Raw genomic sequence first — 24,223 nt, 5'->3', positions numbered from 1 at the left:
GTTGCTCTCAAAGGGTCCAAATGTTTTATTCCTAAAAGTCTTTTCCATTCCCTAACCAATTAAAACTCCAAATAAATTTTCAAACTAAATTATAAAAGTCCATATTTTATTATTTACTACTTTTGTGAACTTTTGTGGAAGTCATTCATTCTAAAGAGTGGAAATTCTCGGGGCTGGGGATGTGGCTCAAGCGGTAGCGCGCTCGCCTGGCATGCGTGCGGCCCGGGTTCGATCCTCAGCACCACATATAAACAAAGATGTTGTGTCCGCGGAGAACTAAAAAAAAATAAATATTAAAAAATTCTCTCTCTCTCTCTTCTCTCACTCTCTCTTTAAAAAAAAAAAGAAAAAAAAAAGAGTGGAAATTCTCTTTTTTTTCTTTTTTATGGTGCTGGGGATCAAATACAGGGCCTTGTGCATGTGAGGCAAGCATTCTACCAACTGAGCTATATCCCCAGCCCCAAGAATGGAAATTCTTTGAGGACAGATAATTTTGCCTGTGTATCTCCTTTTTCAGCAATATACTACATTTCATTATATTTAAGTTGCCATCAATTATAAGATGCATTTAAGATATGCAAAAATGTGGAAAACAAATATGCATCATATAGTCAATGAAATATGGCAACAGACTAACTTTTGTACATAATCAGCACTTAATAAATGTTTACAGGGGCTGGGGATGTGGCTCAAGCGGTAGCGCGCTCGCCTGGCATGCGTGCGGCCCGAGTTCAATCCTCAGCACCACATACCAACAAAGATGTTGTGTCCGCCGAGAACTAAAAAATAAATATTAAAAATTCTCTCTCTCTCTCTCTCTCTCTCTCACTCTCTCTCTTTAAAAAAAATGTTTACAAAATTAAATTACATTTTTAAGAATTTTTTTCTCTAGGAACGTATTTTGAAGACCAAGTAACCTGCTTACAGACAAGTCTTGCAGAGGTGGGACAGAGGACTGTAACTTGGGGGTTGCCAGTATTTCTAATAGCCAATTTGAAAAGAATGGAAGTTCTCCAGAGTGGTGTGTTTCTGCCCAGGTGTATGTCTATTTTTCTTTTCTCTCCTTACCTCATCAATTAGTTTCCTGGCATTTGCGATAGTATAATCACCAGCAAATAATACCACTAAGCATGATTCATCACTGCTCTTCTGTCTCTGACCCCGGGATATTGGAACGATACTTTTGTTGGCTTCTGTAGAAACACGAACAGCTTTGAGCTCTTCAGTAGTAGGTACAGGAACATAGTCCTGAACCGCTGCATCTTCTGGAAGAAGGCTCCAGTTGAGCTCTCCTGATACAGGTGTAAAGTCATGAATGTTACTCCATGTATTATTGAAAATACTTAGCCCTGCATCTTTGAACTGGAAAGCTAATTCAGGGTAGTACCACTGAAAACAGCCAAACTTGATATTGGTAGAAGACTCAATAATGGGTTGAGTGGCACAGCACAAAAAGACTTCCAGCTTTCTACAATCCCGCACGCGAAATTGTTGGCAGGCTAATGTGCACTTGCAATCTCTACAATTCCGGAAAAACACACTGCCTTTCACAGGTCCCAAAAAAATTATGCAGTTAGTACAGTCATCGATGGTAATTGTAGCAGAATGATCAAAAATGTAGATGTTACAGTTCTCACAGTCTTGAATAAGAAACTGCTGTCCTGCCACTTTCCCAGGTAAGCGACCTACTGTTTCATCTTTCAGTCCACTGAACATGTAGTCTTTTGGATCAACCTGCAGGGATAAAACACAGACTTGAAATATTATTAATATTACTCAACAAAAATCAATTAAATGTCTATGGGGTGCCAGGCACAGCTCTCAGTGCTAAAATATAAGTTCTTAATCTCCTTGACTTTGTAATATAGTAAGAAAATAAATAGGACATTTTCCCCCTCCCAATGAGGGAAAAACACAAGAAAGGAGGGAAAAGGGAAAGGAAACTGTTATAGATAAAGGCACAAGGACATATCTACCAAATATAATGTGTAGACATTGTTTGGATCCAGTTTCAAGCATATCATCTGTAAAAATACTTTTTTTAGAAAACTGGGGAAATTCACACTCACATACATAGAGCATATTAGGTAATATTAAAGAATTTATCAGTGCTCACTTTGGTAGTACAGATACTGAAATGGGAATAATAAAGAAAATATTAGCATGGGCCCTGCACAAGGAAGTCACACAAATTTGTGAGGCATTCCCTATTTTTGAGAACATGATGCTAAGTGAAATAAGCCAGATTCAGAAAGTCAAGGATTGAATGTTTTCCTCTCTTAGGTGTTGGGAGGGAGAGGATCTCACAAAAACAGAAGAAAGAACAATAGAGTAGAGAAAGGGGATCAAGAAGGAGGCAGGAGGAGAGGGCATGGGGAAGTACTGGGGAACAAAATCTACTAAATCATGCTATGTGTCTGTGTATGAACATACTACAATGAATCCTGCTTATACATATAATTGTATTGCACTAAAATAATAATAATAAATAATGGGAGATGAGAAGAACTAGTAGATGGGGGAGGAAAGGAGAGAAAGGGAAGGTATTGGGGAATAAGACTGATCAAATTATGTGCATGTATGAATATGGTAAAATGAATCCCACTATTATGTGTAATTATAATGCACCAATAATTTTTTTAAAAAGGAAATGAAAAACAGAAATTTTTCATTTTGTTAGGTGTGATAATAGCATTGTGTTTTTTTATAGGTGAAAAGAGCCATCAATTAAAATATTGAAATGTTTTAAAATTATTAGGCTAGTATATAACACTATAGGAAGAAAATATATACCTAGAGGAATCAAGTGTCTGGTTCCTTTAGCAACTACAGCTCTCATTATATATAACTTATGATCTTGGTTAATATAACTTCCCAGGAGATAAATCCACTTTCTCTCTGCCATCAGATTGTGTTTCTGAGAATTCAAGTTAAAGGGCAGCCTCTATGACATTATGGTTTGAACCTTCTATGAGTTAACCCAGGTGACATCCATATCATCATTATTATCAATAGACTTTTAGTATATTTGGAATCTATATAACCAAAAAATTTTCATGGAGTACAAAGTTCAAGAATATATTTTTTAAAAATTCAGTTCATGGGCTGGGAATGTGACTCAGTGGTAGAGTGCTTGCCTAGCATGCTCAAGGGCCCAGGTTCAATCCCCAGCACTACAAAAAAATTCGACTCATATCCTATGCATCTATTTTTTTCTACGCATTTATCATAAACAGAACATCAGAATATACTATTTCAGCTTTATGATGCTTTTCCTTTTTCTGATGCATCACCTTTATAACTTCTACTTTTCCCCCACATTTTTAATTTTGTACTATAGTTGTACTATAATTTCTATTTCTTTAAAGAAATCTGAAATTGGAAATAAACCCAGATTGAAATAACTGTCTCTATCCTTCCACAAATTGGTCTTAGTTTTTGTATCTTAGTATCACCAACTGATATCTGCAATATGTATGCTACAGAAATTGGAAGAACCTAAGAGCACAAGAATCATATGCTGGTGCTTATAAATACAAATTTGATTCACACATTTATTGAGCTACTCCTACAGTGTAATTTTCCAAATTTTGCCATTTCCATCCTCAGGCATTCTAGCTCAAATAATCTTTTAAATAACATGCCTGGAATGTGTCACAATTTTTTATCTACCTGAGCTATCAGAATATCACTGGGACTGGGTATGTACCTCAGTGGTACAGTGTGTACTTAGCATATTCAAGGCCCTGGGTTTGATCTCTAGCGCCATACAACATACAAATTTTATACACACACACACACACACACACACACACACATCCACACACACACACACACACACACTTTTTTCACCTAAAAGACCATTCTTATTTCTTCCAAATGACTTTTTAATCTAGTTTGAACTGTTTGTGAACGTATAAATTTCATGAAAAATGTACCAGAAGTATATAAGAATTTCATTATTTACAAAGCAAATTATAATCATCCTAGTCATTAGCAAAGTAGCTTAAAGTGATTTATTCAGTAATGTACAATAAATACTGTATTTATCCAGGTTTACATAATATATTAGGAGGAGCATTTGTCTATAGCATGAGACAATTAAAGAGGTACTTGTTTTCCAGTTCAATTTTGTAACCTATAAGCAACATGATCTTGAAAAAGTCACTTTAACTTTCTGGATATTCAGTCACTCAACCAACATTGAACACCCAATATGAGCCAGGCATTGCTTTAGACACTAAGTGAATATGACCAGCTCTTTCCATAAAGGAAGTAAATACTTACCTAAATAGATAAATTTAAAACAACCAGCCAATTCTAATAAGAGGTTCTGAGAATATTCTGGAAACACAAAGTGTTGAGAGCCACAGCCAAAGGGGCCCCAGCAAACTTCCAGCTGCCGGCTGATGATTGGTTCACAGCGGCCCCAGCAACATCTAGCTGATTGGCTCCTCTGCGGTGATGTTCATTGGGCTGTTTCCCCGCCCTTCAGACTACAAAGCTGATGATTGGCTCACAGCGGCCCCAGCAACATCTAGCTGATTGGCTTCTCTGCGGTGATGTTCATTGGCCTGTTTCCCTGCCCTTCAGACTGCCAGCTGATGATTGGCTCACAGCGGCCCCAGCAACATCTAGCTGATTGGCTCCTCTGCAGTGATGTTCATTGGGCTGTTTCCCTGCCCTTCAGACTGCCAGCTGATGATTGGCTCACAGTGGCCCCAGCAACATCTAGCTGATTGGCTCCTCCACGGAGCTGCTCATTGGGGGACTTCTTTGGCTCCGCCCACACGACCCAGCCAATCAGCCTCAAGAGCAGGAGGATTGTGGGAGGTGGTGAGGTTTGTGTGGGGGTGAGAGGCTTGTGGGAAGCCGGTGGTGGCAGTTGGGCTCTGAGGGTTTTTTCCTGAGGAGCTGTTTTGTTTGGCATTTGTAGTTCTAAAAATAAAGTTAGTTTCTTTTGACAAGTGGCTCCTGAATTGTGCCCAGCCAGACTGCGGCAACAAAGGAGGAAGCTAGTGGGGTGGAAGATTTCCTGTACAAAGTGAGAATGAATGATCCAGGCATGGTGGCACATACCTGTAATCCCAGCAACCCAGGAGGCTGAGGAAGAGGATCACAAATTGGAGGCCAGCCTGGGCAATTTAGTGAAACCCTTCTCAAAAAAAAAAAAAAAAAAAAAAGGGCAGGGGATGTGGCTCAGTGGTTAAGTGCCCCTGGATTTAAGCTCCAGTATGGGAGAGGTTAGGAGGGAGAAAGAAGTGGGAGGGGGGAGGGAGAAAGAGAGAGATGAATGAATGAATGAGTGAATATGAATAAGATACAGTTTACCAGAAAAAAAGAGATGGAAATAAAGGATTCCCCCACTTCCCATGCCAGACAAAATACACAGAATTAACAAAGTAAAATTCGTCAGAAAGCAGGGAGAAAACTGGTCTGGTGTTATCAGCATCAATAGAATAGTAGTGAATGAAGCCAGAGAGGTAGGCAGGGTCACATTATAAATCTCATAATTTATCCACGGGAAATAGGGTACCAGAGAAGGAATTAAATAAGCTCAATTTACATTTCAGTTAGATTACTCTGTTAAGAATAAGAGATTGTGAAGCATAAATCTGAGGGGCTGATAAGAGAAAGAGCTGGAACTAGAGTAGTAGTTAGGAACAGGAGGATGGGATGAAGATGAGAATTATTGAAGAAACAAAATCAGCAGATTTGGTAATTTAATGGCTAAGGGAAGTAAGGCAGAAGAAAGTGGGAAAAAAGATTCTTCTTAGAGAAATGATACTTCCCTGGTTCAGTGCTTCTACATTATAACACATTAATACATTCTTCAGCCCAGCCCAGCATGTGGACTTATCCATATTTGTGGGCTGGGAACATACTTTAGTAGTAGAGCACTTGCCTAGCAGGTACAAGGCCCTGGTTTCGATCCCCAGCACTAGGAAAAAAAAAGTAGCCAGACTTATGAGTATTTGTGACTGTATACATACCAATGAAATAAGTTTTGCAAAATAATACTTACCATTAATTTATGCTATGCTCCCAAATATTTTCTATTATCCCCACCTACAGGCTTGACAAAACATTGCTCTGGTTCATGTGATTGGATGCTAGTAGTGACATAAACAGAAATGAAAATATACAGAAGGTAACACAGGTTTAATGTAGAAACATTCAACCAATTCCATTTCCAGGATTTTGCAGGTGACCCACAAAAAGAAAGGTATAGTGTTTCAGTTTGGTCTCCAACAAGATGATGAATTAATATAGTTGCTTGTTCCATTGCCCAAGATCAACCCCAAACATACCAAGAAAGGAACCCACTAAGAAAGGGGAAAACCATGACCAACTCTTACACAAATGTGTGGGAGGATAAAATATAAAAGGAACTTCTGGGATTTCTGCTCTTGCTTCCTGCACACCACCTCTGATGTAGACCTCCAATCCAGACTTCCTTGGGAGTAATTCAGGGCAGGGAAGAAATACTGTGCTGGATGTAAAGCTAGGAAAGCAGGTAAAGACTAACCAGGGCAATTGCTTCCCTTCCATACCCCCGGAAGTGATGAATTTAAATATAAGGAGAGGGGTTATGAATATATAGCTCAGTGGTAGAGCACTTGCCTAGCATGTATGAGGCCCTGGGTTTGATCCCCAATGCCATAAAATAAAATCAAATCTAAGGATTGCTCTCTAATGCTGTTTCTCTCAATAGGTCAAATATGTCCCCAAATTAAAAACAATAATTACACACAATAAGTAAACTTGAGTTCCACATTGAAGATGTAGAATAAATTTACATTTTCCTCAAACACACATTAAATATTTTTTTAAAAAAAATCATGTACTGGGCTGTAAAGCAAGCCATAGCAATTTTTAAATTGCAAGTTTTTGGATTTGGGAATATTTGCATAGACTTTATTGGTTGAATAACCCTAATCTGAAAATCCCAAACTTCTTTATTGGTACATATTAATTATACAGAATGGTGAATTTCATTGTGACACATTGGTACATGCATATAATTTGATCAATTTTATTCCTCAATACCTCCCTTCCTCATTCCCCCAGTCCCCTTCTTCTACCCTATTCATCTCCCTTCTACTTTTATGACATCCCCTTTCCCCTACTTTTTTCCAACTTGTTTCCACATATGAGGGAAGACCTACAGTACTTATCTTTCTGAGAATGGCTTACTTCACTTAACATAATATTCTCCAGTTCCATCTGTTTTCCTGTACATCACATAATTTTGTTCTTCTTGATAGATGAATAAAACTTCATTGCATATACATACCACATTTGCTTTTCTATTCATCTATTGACTGACACCTAGACTAATTCTTTAACTTGGCTATTGTGAATTGTGCTGTGATAGATATGGATACACATAAACCTCTAAAGTATGTTGACTTTAATTCTTTTGGATAAATACCAAGGAGTGGTACAGCTGGATTATATGGTAGTCCTATTTTTAGTTTTTTTGAGGAAACTTCATACTGATTTCCATAGTGGCTGTGGTACTTACATTCCCACCAATAGAGTTTAAGAGTTCACTTTTTCCCTATACACTTGACAGTATTTATTATTACTTGTATTCTTGATGATTGCCATTCTGACTGGAATGAGATACAATCTCAGGGTACTTTTTTGTTTTTATTTTGGGGATTCCAGGGATTGAACTCAGGGGCACTCAACCACTGAGCCACATCCCCAGCCCTATTTTGTATTTTATTTAGATACAGGTTTCACCGAGTTGCTTAGCATCTCGCCATTGCTGAGGCTGGCTTTGAACTCACGATCCTCCTGTCTCAGCCTCCCAAGCCACTGGGATTACAGATGTGCACCACTGTACCCGGCTCACAATGTAGTTTTGATTTTGAATTTCCCTGATGGATAAAGATGTTGGACATTTTTTTTCAAATAATTGTCAGCCATGTGTATTGAAAAGTGTCTGTTCAGTGCATTTGACCATTTATTGAGTGGATTATTTGGGGGTTTGGGGGGGTTTTAGTCTTTTGAGTTCTTTATATATTCTGGACATTAATCCTGTTTGAAAAGTAGCTAGAAAACATTTTTTCTCATTCTACAGGCTGTGTCTTCATGCTCTTGACTGTTTTCTTTACTATACAGAAGAGTTTTACTTTGATGCTATCCCATTTATTGATTCTTTCCTGAGCTATGTTTATTATTTCCTGAGCTATAAGAGTCCTATTCAGGAAATTGTTACCAGTGCCTATATGATGAAATGTTTCCCCTACATTTTCTTCTAACAGTTGCAAAGCTTCTGGGATTAGGTCTTTGATAGGTTTTGGGTTGACTTTTGTGCAGGGAGAGAGATGTAGATCCAGATTCATTCATCTACCTTTGAATATCCAGTTTCCTCAGCACCATTTGTTAAGGCAGCTATTCTTTGTCCACTGTATATTTTTGGCTTCTTTGTCAAAAATCACATGACTAAGTATGTAGGTTGGTCTCTGAATGTTCTATTCTATCCCTTTGTTCTACATGTCTGTTTATATGCCAGTCCCATGCTATTTTTGTTACTTTGGTTCTATAGTCCAATTTGAAATTGGGTATTGTGATTCCTCCAGCTTTGCTCTTTTTGCTCAGGATTGCTTTGGCTGTTCTGGGTCTTTTGGTTTTTCCAGATGAATTTTAGGATTGTTTTTACTAGTTCTGTGAAGAATGTCATTGGTATTTTAAAAATATATTTATTTTTTAGTTGTAGGTGGACATAATATCTTTATTTTATATTTAGGTGGTGCTGAGGATTGAACCCAGTGCCTCATGCATGCTAGGTGAACACTATACCACTGAGCCACAACCCCAGCCCCATCAATGGTATTTTAATGGATATTACATTGAATCTGTGGATCACTTTTGGTAATATGGCCATTTTAACAATATTAATTCTGCCTGTTCATGAGTATGGGAGGTCTTTTCATCTTCTAGTATCTTCAATTTCTTCTTTCAGCATTCTGTAACTTTCTTATAGATGCTATTTACTTCTTTGGTTAGCTTTATTCTGAGGTACTTTTTAACATATCACAAGTGGAGTTTTTTTTTATTTCTCAGTGGATTCTATTGGTGTATAGAAAAGTTATTGATTTTTATGTACTGATTGTATATCCTGCTACTTTGCTAAATTTATAAGTTCTAGAAGTGGAGTTTTTTTTTTAGTATAGGATCATATCATTTGACTTCTTCCTTTCCTATTTATATTCCTTTTATTTTGTTCTCTTGCCTAATAATCTGAGTAAAATTTCAAGTACCATATTGAATAGGAGTGGTAAGAGCAGGCAACCTTATCTTGTTCCTGATTTTAGAGGAAATGCTTTCAGTTTTTCCCTATTCAGTATGATGTTGGCTTTGGGTTTGTCATATATAGCCTTCATTGTTGAGGTAAGTTCCTTCTATTCCTAGTTTCTTCAGGGTTTTTTTCATTAAGAGATGCTGAAATATGTTGAAGGCTTTTTCCTGCATCTGCTGGGTTGATCATGTAATTTTTGTCCTTGGTTTTTCTATTTATTTGGTGTATTATGTTTATTGATTTGCACATGTTGAGCATACTATCTTTGCATCCTTGGAAAGAAACCAAATTGATCATGATATTTGATCTTTTTAATGTGTTGTTGAATTCAATTTGCTAATATTTTTTTTAAAAGAAAGGCTATATTCTTTTTTTTTAGAGAGAGTGAGAGAGGGAGAGAGAGAAAGAGAGAGAGAGAATTTTAATATTTTTTTTTTTTTAGTTATCGGTGGACACAACATCTTTGTTTGTATGTGGTGCTGAGAATCGAACCTGGGCCGCACGCATGCCAGGCGAGCGCGCCACCGCTTGAGCCACATCCCCAGCCCCTCAATTTGCTAATATTTTATTAAGGATTTTTGCACCTATGTTCGTCAAGGATATTGTTCTGCAATTTTTTTCTTTGAAGTGTCTTTATCCAGTTTTGGTATCAGGTTAATACTGATTTCATAGAATAAGCTTGGAAACATTCCCTCCCTTCCTATTTCATGGAATAAATCGAGGAGCATTGGCATTGGTTCTTCACTAAATATCTGGTTAAACTCAGCTATGAGTCCATCTGGTCCTGGGTTTTTCTTGGTTGGAGGCTTTTTATTACTACTTTCATGTCATTGCTTGTTATTGATCTGTTTAGGTTTTCTGGAATATAAATTTTCTTTTTTTTTGAGAGAGAGAGAGAGAATTTTAATATTTATTTTGTTTTTAGTTTTCGGCAGATACAACATCTTCGTTTGTATGTGGTGCTGAGGATCAAACCAGGCTGCATGCATGCCAGGCGAGCACGCTACCGCTTGAGCTACATCCCCAGCCCTGGAATATAAATTTTCAAAGTAGTCCCTAATAAACCTGAGACTTAAGTTGTTTCAGTTGTGCCTATTTTAATATTCCCATCTTTCCCTCTAATTTTAATAATTTGGGGTCTCTCTCTCTCTCTCTCTCTCTCTCTCTCTCTCTCTCTCTTTTCTCTGTATAGTTTGGCTAGAGTTTATCAATCTTGCTTATTTTTTCAAATAATCAATTATTTATTTCATTAATCCTTTGTATTATTTTTATAGTTTCTATTTCCTTAATTTCACCTCTGATTTTCTTTAGGGGTGGGTACTGGGGATTGAACCCAGAGGCATTTTACCATTGAGCTACATCCCCAGATTTTTTTAAATTTTTTATTTTGAGACAAGGTCCCACTAAATTGCTTAGGGCCTTGTTGATTTACTGAGGCTGGCTTTGAATTTGCTGTCCTCCTGTCTCAGCCTTCCAAGTCACTGGGATTATAGGTGTGCACCACATGCCCAGCTACAACTTTTAAAAGTTAACCTTTTTGGAATTGCGGAGGCATTTTATTACCCTGCTTTCTTATGTTTCCTGTGCTTTAATATTGAGATTTGCACATTTGCTGGGATGGATATCTCTTCCACTGTTATGTAAGGGCCTCTTTAGTGAGCTACTTTATCTTACCATGTACCAAGGACCAGGGGTATATCTCAGCATCAAAGCACCCATTCATTGTGTTTTAGTGCTATGATGAATCCCTAGCACTGTTTTGGGAGGAGATAATAATCACCAGTAACTGCAACTATTTGAAAGCAAACAGTATACTAGTAAATGATAAAAATTTATTGAAAATGTTCTCTATAACTCCACTAGTCAAAAAGTGGAGTAATACTCTATAATAGGCTGAAAAAAAGTAAAATTAAACTATATAGAATATGAAGAGAAAGAAGAAAAGACAAAAACCCCACAACAACCAGGAAGGCATGAAGGAAGAAAGAAACAGAAGATAAAATAAGAGTAAAAAAGGAGAGAATATGCAAGAGAAAGCAAAGGCAGAGTTAATAAATCCAATTAACATATTAGAACATTAAAAAGGTACATAAAATTAGATTAACACACACATTGTCAAATAGTAAGGGGAAACCTATCAAATCAACAGAGAGGACAACCCCAGTGAAACAAAACAAAACAAAAAATAAACTTAAAAGTAAAGAGTCTAAAATTACTCTTTGCCAAGATATTTGAAGTGGAAATTTCTTACTGGGCCTTCAAGCTTTGGATTCTGCCAGATATTAGGAGGTATAGTAAGTGCCAAAGCCTCAGCTACATGATCTCTGAAGTATCTGGGTGTGGAGGTAGCAATTGTACCAGCTGTCTTTGCTCTGAGTTGGGAGCTGTATAATCAGTATTTCCCCATCTAGCTCAGCATTCTGCTACAATAACTGTCCAAAGGGTGGGCACAGTGGCACACGCCTATAATCCCCTCTGCTCAGGAGGCTGAGGCAGGAGAATCATGAGTTCAAAGCCAGCCCCAGCAAAAGCAAAGCACTAAGCAACTCAGTAAGACCCTGTCTCTAAATAAAATACAAAACAGTGGGGCTGGGGCTCAGTGACAGAGTGCTCACCTGGGTTCAATCCTCAGCACCATATAAAAATAAAATAAAGGTATTGTGTCTACCTACACACACACACACACACACACACACACACACACAAAATAGAGCTGAGGATGTGGCTCAGTGGTAGAGTGCCCCTGAGTTCAATCCCTGCTACCCCTACAAATAAAGCTTCAGATTTCAGAGCATTTTGGATTTTTAGATTAGGGACACTCAACCTGTACTATTAAAGAAATACACACAGTGAAGTGCTCTTTCAAAGATAACAGTAGGCCCTGTAAAAACGTCAAGACTAGTAGCCTGCCCAACATTGACCCTAATAAGAAAAGCAGAAAGAGACATAACAAAAGATGAAAATTCCAGGCCCATTTCACCTGCCCATACATGAAAACAAAATTAGCAAATTGAATCAATCCCATGGAAAGAGAAAACACCAAATCAAGTTGGATATATCCCAGGTTGTGTGGTGTTAGAAAATCTTTAAATGTAAACCATCGCTATATAACATCAATTTAATCTTAAGTCCTGTTGCCCTCCCACGTGAACTCTGTTCTTTAGTAAATCTGAAATACTGACTGTGATGTATATGTGGCCTTTGATTCCCCTTGACCCAGAATACCTTCTCCCAGTTCTACTTGTCTGTTTGTGAAACAGTTTCTGTGAAGCTTTCCAGGTTCCCTCAACCGGAAACATGCTCCCTTTCCTGAGAACCTACATTACATTAAATACCAATCTATGTCCCTTCCTGTAACATAAGTTTTAGGCTGGAATCCTGAAACCAGTCTATTTTTTTCAAATTTTTAATTTGAAAGATGGAGTCTCACTAAGTTGAGATGGAGTCTCACTAAGTTGCTGAGACTGGCCTCAAACTTGGGATTCTCCTGCTTCAGCTTTTCAAGTAGCTAGAATTACAGGCATGTGCCACTGCACCCAGCTTGCAATCAGTCTATTTTAAACTGAAACATTTCTCCCAACATTACCTCTTTATTTTCCAAAGTGCTTGGCTTCCTTCTGACATACTATATATAAATTATATTTTTTATGTGTCTACTGTCTGCCCTCCATGAGAACATAACTTTCATGAAGAAGAACTGATCTGTTTAGTTCACCCTTGTTGTCCCCAGAACCGAGAACAGTGTTCAATTCTACCAAAGCACTTCACACATACTTGTTGAATACATTTTGATCACTTAAAATTTATTACCTTAGAGTGTAACTTGCAATAGGTGTTCTACATGTGTTATGTGAATAGTAACTAAGCTTGATAATCATACATCTCTTAAGGGGAACTTGAAGCTTCTCCACACCTCATCCTCAATCCCATCCCCAAAGAAATGGAACTCTGACATTGATCAAGAACAAAATGGTAGGGTTTGCCAGGTATGGTGACACACATCTGTAATCCCAGCAACTCAGGATGCTGAGGTAAGAAAATCACAAGTTCAAAGCTAGCCTCAGTAACTTAGCAGGACCCTGTCTCAAAATAAAAAGGACTGGGGACTTAGCTCCATGGGTTCAATCCCTAGTACCAAAAAAAGCTTTTAAAAGTAGGGTTGCAGGTATAGCTCAGTGATATAGCACTTGCCTTACATGCACAAGGCCCTGGGTTCAATCCCCAGCATCACAAAAAGAAAAAAAAAATTGTTTTTTTAGTGACATTTAGTTGGGTCATTATTCAAGCTGGCCAATTTCTTTTTTTTTTAAAGAGAGAGTGAGAGAGGAGAGAGAGAGAGAGAGAGAGAGAGAGAGAGAGAGAGAGAGAATTTTCAATATTTATTTTTTAGTTCTCGGCGGACACAACATCTTTGTTGGTATGTGGTGCTGAGGATTGAACCCGGGTCGCACGCATGCCAGGCGAGCGCGCTACCACTTGAGCCACATCCCCAGCCCTGGCCAATTTCTGAGTAGAAAAATAAACTATAACCATACACAAAGCCTGGCAGAGGTCCTCTTTTTAATGCCTGACCTGGGTCTTTCCTTTTTACATTCTCTTCTTTCCTACACCTGAATAAAAAGAGGTTTAGGCTGCATTCCACTTGGAAAGCTACTAGAAGGGGATGGGAATATAGTCATGAGCAGGCTAATGGGATCTTGATCCAGTGTAGGCCTTAAGGTGGAAATAAGGAACAAGAAAAAGTGGTTTAAGTCAGTTCTGCTCTAAACCTTAAGCAGGGTAAAAACATTTTATGCTTCTCTTTCTGGCACCAAGTCAACTCCCACAGAGGGGCTGGTAAAAATGAAAGTGCCAACAAACAGAGAGAGGTAGGGAAAAGGAGCAGGAGTTGGCCTATTTTTACCACGCCTCAAGATCAATGGGCAAGAGGAATCCTCATGCATGTTTGTGGTTTATATAACTGTACCAGAAACTTCTTAAAACTTTTATGTAAAATTTTGTGAATGTTGGGCTGGGGTTGTGGCTCAGTGGTAAAGCACTCACCTAGCATATGTGAGGCCCTGGGTTTGAACCTCAGCACCACATTAAAAAAAAATAAATAAAATAAAGGTATTGTGTTTGACTACAACTAAAAGATAATTTTAAAAAATTTGTGTTTTTCCTGGGGATTTGATTTGGGGTTCAAGATTCTGGCCAAATGATTTTGTCTAGACACAGGTAAGTTTAAACATCTGCAAGCATATTTATATGAAAATTAAGTAGGTGAAAAAAAACACAACTGGGGGCTGGGGTTGTGGCTCAGCAGTAGAGCGTTGCCTAGCCTGGGTTCAATCCTCAGGACCACATAAAAATAAATGAATGGAATAAAGGTATTATGTCCAACTAAAAAAATTAATATTTAAAAAAAGAAAAAAAAACACAACTGGATAAAAATAAATCAGCGAGGGGCTGGGGTTGTGGCTGAGTGGTAGAGTGCTCACTTAGCAGGCACTGGGTTTGATCCTCAGCACCACATAAAGGTAAAATATACTGTGTCCACCTAAAACTAAAACTAAATAAATAAATAAACATTAAAAAAAAAGAATTCAACATGAGGTGCAATGGCACATATCCGTAATCCCAGTGACTTGGGAGCTGAGGCAGGAGGATTCTAAACTGGAGTCCAGTCTTGACAACTTAGTGAGTCTCTGTCTCAAAATAAAAAAGTCTGGAAGTGTAGCCCAGTGGTAGAGTGCCTCTGAGTTAAATCCCTAGTACCACCATTACCAAAAAGAAAGAACTTAGCTAGTGTTTTTTTGTTTTTAATGTATTGTTTAGTTGTAGTTTGACACATTACCTTTTTATTGATTGATTGATTGATTGTGCTGGATCAAACCCAGGGCCTAGCACATGCTAGGCAAGTACTCTACCACTAAGCCTCAACCCAAGCCCTTAGCTAGTGTTTTTTACATGACAATTGATATGATATAGTATGCGATATACAGTATTAAACTGACAAATTTCAACTACTTAAATTGGCATTGAGATTTCTTGTTGCAAATACAGAAAGTCTATTCTTAACTTTTAAATTACTGAGCTGTTGTCTTATTGATAGGCTCAAACTTTGTTATGGATTTAATGTCTGTCCTTCACCCCAAAAATTTATGTTGAAGTGCAAACCTCCAGTGTGATGGGTTTTTAGAGGTGGGGAGGCTTTGAGAGGTTATTAGGTTTAAATGAAGGCATGAGAGCCCATCATGATGGTATTAATGCCCTTTTAAGAATAAAAAGAGGGACTGTGGCTCAGTGGTAGAGCGCTTGCCTAGGATATGTGAGGCACTGGATTTGAGTCTCAGCACCACATATAAATAAATAAAATAAAGATCCATCAACAACTAAAAAAATTTAAAAAAAAAAGAATAAGAAGAGACATCAAGTGTTCTCTCTCTCTCCAAGAGCAAGAAAGCACACAGAGAAGAGGCTATGGGGTACAACAAGAAGGCAGCCATCTATAAACTAAAAAAAGAAGCCCCAGCAGATGCTGGATCTTCTGGCACCTTGATCTTGGTATTCCCATGCTCTAGAACTCTGAGAAATACATTTCTGTTATTTAAGCTATCCAGTCTGCAGTATGTTGCTATGGCAGCCTGTCTCAATCTACTCCAACAGCAAAGGCCCTCTTCTCTTTGTGCTTTTACCAGGCTTTATAGTGTGTGTGTGTGTGTGTGTGTGTGTGTGTGTGTGTGTGTGTGTGTTTGTGTTTGTGTGTGTGTGTGTGTGAGAGAGAGAGAGAGAGAGAGAGAGAGAGAGAGAGAGAGAGAGAGAAACAGAGAACACATGCACATGCATACACTAGAGCAACTGCACTTGTGTGATAGCTCTCTGGCGAGAAGGACACTAATAATCCTTTCAGATCAGAGCTCCACCCTTATGACCTCATTTAACCTTAATTACTTCCTTAAAGGCCCTATATCCACATACAGCCACATTGTGTTGGGAGAGGGTAGGCCTTCAACATAAGAATCTGACAAACATTCAGTCTGTAGCAGCTGCCAAAACTAAGGATTTAAATGTAATTTAATATTTTCTCTGTACATTCCAGCTTTCCTAACTCATGGAGCAAAATTATCATATAGCTAAAGAGTCTATAGCTAAATAATTCTGTAGTATAAAATTATTTGAATTGTCAACCCAGTCTTCAAAGGAGAAACAAGATTTATGCTGCTGTGCTTTCTCAATAATGCCTGAAAGTTGCTCAAAGCAAAAAGTAATAATAAAGCAACCTGAAGCTTAGACCCATAATAACCTTGCAAGTTACTGGTTCTCAAATAAAATGCCTAAAATCACACTCATAAAAAGATCATGCTTTTTATGTAAAATTGTGGATGTGTAACCAACGTGATTCTGCAATCTGCATTTGGGGTAAAATTGGGGGTTCATAACCCACTTCAATCTAATGTATGAAATATGATATGTCAAGAGCTTTGTAATGTTGTGAACAACCAATAAAAAAAAAAGAGAAAAAAAAAGATCATGCTTCAAATTACTTTTTCATATGAGCCATTTATAGAAGTGAGCTTAGATTAGACTGTATTTCTTACTATAATTCTTAAAAGGTAATAGGTCTGGGGATATAGTTCAGTAGTAAAGCACTTACCCTAAGTTATATCCCCAGCACCACACACACAAAAGAAGATCCTGAGTTCAATGCCCAGCACCACAAAAAAGGTAATATACTTTCAAAATCAAAGAAAAAATTAGGAGTTGGAATTAACATGATATTAATTTGATGTCCTACAGCTACTAAACTAAATTAAGCATTATTTTTCTAATAAAAAACAAAAGTGAACATCTTATTCTTAATCTAAGATAAAATAATGGATTTTGTTCATTTTAATGGAAATCTAGTCCACAAAAAATTCTTTTAAAAAAAGAAGTAGCTACTTGGAAAAAGATAATGCAGCTTCTGCCAATATCTCTTGGGCCACTGGCCCTTGGAACCTAGCCATAATACTGTGAGGAAGCCCAGGCTGCACGGAGAGTGCCTGGCCTTCAGCCCTAGCTGAGCTCCCAGCTGAAAGCCAACAATAACTTGCCAGCCAGCTACGCTGTTAAGCCATCCTGAAGGTAGATTATTCAGCCCCTAGTCAAACTGCCATGGTTGATTCAACACTGAGCAGAATCAACCATCTTAGCTTTATACAAATTGCAATATTGTGAACAAAGTAAATACTTGCCATTGTTTTAAGATATTAAGTTTCAGGTATGCAGAGATGGTTTGATATGCAGAGATGGATAACTAGAATACCTTGCTTACTTAAAAGAAGGCTAAAATAGCATCTAGCCCCCTATTTAATGCAGACACTTCTTTCTAGCAGGTTACCATTTAACCTCTGAACATTCTGACTAATGTGGAGGTCAAATTCTCACAAAGCCACCCTTTCCACTGATGAATAACTTTGGGAATTATAATCTGCTTAAAGTTTGTTCAAGTTCTTTCCTTGGAGATGATCATTAATGTCTAACCTCTCTAGTTCATGGGGAGAAATTAATCAAATAGCTAAAGATTCTACAGTTAAACAGTTCTGTAGTATAAAATTATTTGGATTGCCAACCTGGTTCAAAGGAGGAACAGGGAAAGGACAGGCCTTTGCCATATTAAATAGTGGAGAAATATTTATAACTGTCCCACTTTATAGATGAGGAACCTGAAGTGCACAAATTGGTTGCTTTAACAAAAGTTACACAATAGAAACTTGAATTTAAAAATTTTTGTTTAGTATTATTTCTATTAAACATGAATCAAATGTAACAAATACAAGATGCGTTGTTCATACCTAACTACAGTTTTCAAATTTTTGTCATTATTGTTTAGATACATAATCTTCACTTCCTATTATTTAGGAGGAATATTGGCATGAATAACTGGGAAATGAAAAATAATTTTCTGTATCATCTTCACCTGATTTTCACTTAAATACTCCCTGTCTTAACTCCAAGAAAAAAAAAACAAGTAATTTCCTGGAGGGCTTGGATGGGTATTATAATTCTGGATCTTCCTTGGTGTTTGAATACACATATTTTGAATACTTTGCCTAACTGGAAGATAGATAAAAACATTTCTTTCCAATTATTTATGTACAGATATTGTAATCCAAATATATTTCTTATCATGTCAGTGCAGTAACTGTAAACTTTTTTTTCAAAGTCAGCAGCAATAGAAAATGAATTTCTTCTACTGTTGACTACAGTATGTCAGTTGCCATGACAACACTTACTCCCCAAACATTCTTTCTAATTGAGACAATTTCTTCTTACTTCAGTCCCTGAAGACTGACCCAATTACCCAACTCAAAACCCCAAGGGTGCCCCTCAATAAAGGTACTCTGGTTACACAACCTAAGGAAAATTTAAACACCACTTTCTAAGTTGCAAGGAAACTTCAGGCAACTCATTTTGGTTTTATACATAAAATCATAGAAGCTGAATGGCAATTGATATGACTTTAAAAACATAAGCTATATTAAAATATAGCAGAATCAACCATCTTAGCATTATACAAATTGCAACATTGTGAACAAAGTAAATACTTGCCATTGTTTTACATTATGGAAACCTAAACTTTTAACACAAACCATTTCTGTTAATATAATGCAGTATATCTCAGTTATGTTCTCTAGGCTGTATTTGCATTCTGTTCCTTCTAAGGTATGATTAAACTCTTCTAAGAGCAAGGCATGATGGTGTAGTCCTGTAATCCCAGCATCTTGGGAGGCTGAGACAATAGGATCATGAGTTCAAAGCCAGCTTCAGCAACTTAGTAAAGCCCTAAGCAACTCAGCAAGACTCTGTCTTTAAATAAAATATAAACAAGGGCTGGGGATGTGGCTCAGTAGTTAAGTACCCCTGGGTTCAAGCCCCAATAGCCCCTCCCCCAAAATCTAGGAGCAAACAAGACCATGGTCAGTAAAAACATCATTGGACTAATACAGAACATTTATACAGTAGTCCAAATCAAGCTCACAGCAAGCAAGAAACTAGAAATATATTTAAAATCATATAAAACTTAAAACTATGGTAAATGAGGCACTATAGAGATTCCTAGTTATTCCAAAAGAACAAAAAAAAAATTCCAGAAAGAAAAAGCAGTGTTCAAAATGTGGTGTCTCCATTGTTTCAAAATGTAAACTAATATTTCTCTTTATTCAATAGTCCAAAAGACTTTTAAACTGAGTTGTTTGGGGAATATAATGCTCATTTAGTTAGAAAAATCTTGATTAATTGAGTTGATCAAGATTTTAACTTATTCAATGTCAGCTTACCAACACAACTACTTTCAGTCACTTATGGTAGACCATCCTTGAAGCCATTGTGCAGTCTAGAAAATTGTATGGCTGAGTGTACACTTTCCTTTAAGGAGGAAATAAGGTAAAAGCAATTAACTGAGGCGTTCCTTTGTTGGTATGTGAAATTTTACAGCCCTTTCAATCAAATGAGAAAAAATAATTTGTATAACTTTTTTTTAGTTTAAATAAACAAGTTACCCTTACTACTGTTGAATTTCCTCCCAAAGTATAAATCATTCTATAATGACTATATCTATTACAGTATGTTACAGTAGATACATGTGTCCTGAAGTGTTCTATATCTGCTAGGATAACCTAGAAGCAGCACTTTTTAAATGGCAAACTAAATACAATGAATATAAACTCTCATGATAAGCCTATTTTTTCCATCATTGACTTTTTCAAGTATTTACATAAATAACTGCTATGTATTGTGAAAAAAAAAAGATCTTGTATTGGGGCTGGGGACATAGCTCGGTAGTAGAGTGCTTGCCTAGCATGCACAAGGCCCTGGGTTTGACCCCCAGCCCTGCAAAAAGTAAAACAAAAATTTAAACTTTAAAAAAATATTTTGTAGTTGTAGTTGGACACAATATATTTATTTATTTGTTTGTTTGTTTATGTGATGCTGAGGATTGAACCCAGCATCTCACATGTGCTGGGCAAGTGCTCTGCCACTGAGCTACAACCCCAGCCCCTAAACTTTTATTACACATACAGAAGTATGAACTTATTTATACATATCAGTAATATCTCTACAACTGTAGTATCTAGTAATGTTCTCAAAAAATGTTCCCTGTTTATAAGTAACAGTTTGCTACATATGGTGTTCCCTGTTCTATTTTCAATGCTTTTACTTAGCCAAAGAGCAAAAAGAAGAAAAATCACAGAACACATCCACTGATCTAAAAGAGGGATTAATTGGAAAGATTCCAATTAAGCTGAATGAAATGTCAATAAAGGTTAACTGTAACACAATTTATTGTAAAACAATGAATCAGAGGCAAACAATACTACTATAATTTTTTAAAGCACTTTAGTTTTAGCCTATGATTTCAAAACAAAAAGATAAAATAAAAATTAAAAAACACAACCTTCTCTGTGGCAGACAGTTCAAGTTTAAAGAGCATTGTTAGAAATCCTAGATCTGAGGAAAATGAATCTTTCAAAAAACGCTCACCAAATAAGTTTAAAAGACAGATTCTAGCCAAGTGCAGGAGGCTGAAGTAGAAGGATCACAAGTTTGAAGCTGGCATCAGCAACTTAGCCAGGCCCTAAGCAATTTAACAAGACCCTGTCTCAAAATAAAAAATACAAAAGGCTGAAGATGTAACTCAGTCATAAAGCACCCAAGTTCAATCCCTAGTACCAAAAGAAAAGAAAAAAAAAGATAGGTGCAATCTCCTTGTACAACAGAAAACACAGCTTTCATACAAGATAAAATGCCACCATGAAGTATGAATAAGAGAAAACAAATGTATCACATGGTGCAAGAAGGGTCTAAGAACCAGAGGCAGAAAGATGAGGCTGAGAATTATGAAAAAAGTTTCTAATTTATTAAATGTAACACTTGGAGAATCTACATGCCTAAATTCTGCTGGGAATTGGTGATTGGGCAGGAAGGCTTATGACTGAATCAAACCATTAGTAAGAAACTTATTATAAAGTATTTTTGGGGTAAAGATATGTTGCACTAGGTAAGAGTTAACTGTTCTTACACTCATTAAAGACAATCTCATTTTGTTTGGAAGAGAATAATTAAGTCTATCAAAGTTACTAGGCATAAATGAAGAACTCTGTAAAAAGAGGAACCATTAAGAAATGGATGAGTAAGTGTGTTTTGTGCAAGACTAGGGGATATCTTCAAAATAAGAATAAGGGTGTTTTCATTCACATAAAGCAATAATAAATATTGCCTAGTTCATACCAATTACTTTCACTTTACAGTCTTAACACGCATTCAAGACTGTTTCAATTTTCATTATCCCTTTCAGCCAACTGGAAAAGGAGGGAGAGAGAGGGAAGCTGTACATTATAACTGTACACTTAGTAACTAAGAAAATGCAGTAGTGGAATATATCATGCGGCACCAAAGAGATTTGCCAGGGAGTGCAGACAAAAGAGAAACAGCCACAGAACATAAGCCGCCGAAGAGATGAGAATCAGTCCCATATGTAATTCGACGATTGGACCAAACCCCGCTCAGCGCGGCTGGTGAAATGAGGTGATTTGCGATTCAGCGCATTCTTGGCTCCTTCCCTGAGTCTATCCTCCAACGGGAAGTAGGCGCAAGTCAGGGAGCAAAACCCAGGCAAAGCCCCCGAGGGTATCTACCTGGACAACGAACTTGAAGGCCCCTTTCTCAGCTCTTTGGGACGCTCTCTCAAAGTCTTGCACCCTGACTTCAGTTACCCATATCGTTGAGTCGGCTTCCCTAGACCTTCCAGGCTATAAGGGCCACTTGCCGGGCGGCTCTAAAGGACTGAGACCAGGGGCTAAAATACTTTCATTACCTTTTCGCGCTGATCCCAGCTGTACTGCTTGGGCTGCTCCTCCTCACTCTCGGGCCGCGACTCCTCAGCCTTCCGCCTCTTAGAGAAGAAGCAGCCCATGGTTCTGGCCTGCGGGTCTCACCAGCCAACCAACTAGCCCGGGCACCTCCTGGAGTGTGATGTGAACCCTGGGCACTCTGGCCCCGCGGCTCTCTGGACACCCACCCGCGGAGCCGCCCAGCTGCCCGCAGCCTCGGTTCACCGCCAGGCCCAACACCCCTTCTTCTTTTCCCCTTAGTCGCCCTGACGACCCACTGTAGCCAATGACCAATCAGAGCCTGTTGAGCCAATCAAAGCCCCGTGAACAGTTCTGTGCGGCCTATAAACAGAGACCAACGTACTCACCAATCCAAGCCTGGCTCCTGCGTAAGCCCTCAGCGGCGGAGCCGCCCAGCTCTGGAGAACGCACAGCGGCCCCTCCCCTAGATCTGTCCCGTCCCACCCCTCAGCCCCGCCCCACCCCTCAGCCCCGCCCCTCATGGAACTCAGTGGGTCCCCTTAGCTGGTGGGAGGTGGGACTCGGCATCCGGGTCTTTTTGCCCAAATTCTAGGCGCGGGATGGATGCCTAGTCGAATATTACACTTGTTTTACGATGCAAGTTGTGAGAGAACAGGAACCTCTGCTCACACAGGAAGACCCTGAAATTCATAGTCCTTACTCCTCCCTTTATTAACCCTCCCCCTAGCCCCACACTTTGCCTTGCCACTGTCGCCCATTAGGAACCTTCCTCCACAAGTCCCCCGACCTTCTTCTATGCTTTCTTAAAACTTTCACGTTTGCTCAAAACTTGTGCAAGTACTCAGAAAAATAATTGTGGTGTCTCTTTATTAGAATTATGAATTAAAGACCAAATGGCATGTCTAAAATGAGCATGTACCGTTAAATCCTCCAGCATGGTCCAACTCCTTGCTCAATAAAATGCTCTGGCATGTCTGCAATCCCAAGTACTTGAGAGACTGAAACAGAACGCTTGAGCCCAGGAGTTCAAGGCCATTCTGGGTAACATAGCAAGACTCCCATCTCAAAAACAAAACAAAACAAACAACAACAACAACAACAAAAAAAAAACCGAATAAATGAAGCTTTTTGTTGAATGAACACATAAGTAGATTTTTAAATTTTACATATGCCAGTTATTAACATTAATGATACTTGTGTAGAATTTTATGAAAACATATATGTATAGCTTATGTAAGAGAAAAAATAAGTTGATTTCTCTGAGATACAGTATTTGACATCTTGGTAGGACATCAAATGCATATTGATTCAGGTTCAAATTTGGTTATCTTTTACTTTCCCACCTATTCACATGTTGTAAGTATCCCAACTGAGCCTCTGACTTAACTTGAACATTAACAATGTTCCCCTTTTCACTTCCTGTCCTTATTGCACAATCAGGAAGAAAAAGTACAGTGCTGAAGTATTAGAAATTACTGCAAATTTACATTGCATATCTTAGGCAATAGTCTTTTCTCAGTGCAATTTTTTCATCTTCAGAATGAGATGAAAGTCCTATGTAAGAATGTTTTTGGATTAGATTCTCATTAGACACTTCGTATTTACAGAATTTTAAAACTGTGATCACCACCATAGTGCAGCAGAGGAAGCAAAGGACCAGAGAGAAAGGGATAAATATGGGGTCATAATAGGAATGATTGAGCAGGTACTGGACAAATCCAGAGCATGTGTTTTCTAGTGCCCCTTCCTGCCTTAAATTTGTTCTTCCTTCATTGATTGGAAATAAATAAGTAAAGAAGAATCTGCTTGGGCCTGATGCCTGTAGGATTTCCTTCCCACAGTTATAATGTTCCTTTTCATGCACAAACAGCATGACAAAACTAGTTTTAGGGAAACAAACTCTAAAACTCTCTTTTGAAATATTCACTAATGATAAACCAGAAACAAAGCCAGTATAAAACAGTGGTCTTTGTTCAGAGACCCTTAAATAAAACTGAAAATAAAGTCCCTGTTTTGTTAATTCCCATCAAATCATCACCCAAATCCAAAATACAATAAAATAAAGTTACATTTT

General features: G+C 37.9%; 1 protein-coding gene across 3 annotated transcripts in view; it reads right to left on the bottom strand.

The window, feature by feature from the left end:
- Positions 1-22,427, bottom strand: part of RP2 (RP2 activator of ARL3 GTPase) — a 47,906-nt gene extending 25,479 nt beyond the window's left edge. For all 3 annotated transcript variants that reach the window (XR_014020103.1, XM_081277998.1, XM_081277997.1), the window contains exons 1-2: positions 22,152-22,427; positions 1,069-1,734 (exon numbers count right to left, since the gene is read on the bottom strand). Coding sequence is in view for 2 of the 3 variants with exons in the window: in XM_081277998.1 (XP_081134124.1) it covers positions 1,069-1,734; positions 22,152-22,250 (765 nt within the window). In the remaining variant the exon portion in view is untranslated. The remainder of the gene's footprint in view (positions 1-1,068; positions 1,735-22,151) is intronic.
- Positions 22,428-24,223: the final 1,796 nt, after the last annotated feature.

This window comes from Spermophilus citellus, assembly GCF_964194105.1.
Source record: "Spermophilus citellus genome assembly, chromosome: X".
Classification (NCBI taxonomy): domain Eukaryota; kingdom Metazoa; phylum Chordata; class Mammalia; order Rodentia; family Sciuridae; genus Spermophilus; species Spermophilus citellus.
The sequence above is the reverse complement of the archived record's forward strand: the minus strand, read 5'-3'. Positions and strand labels throughout refer to the sequence as shown.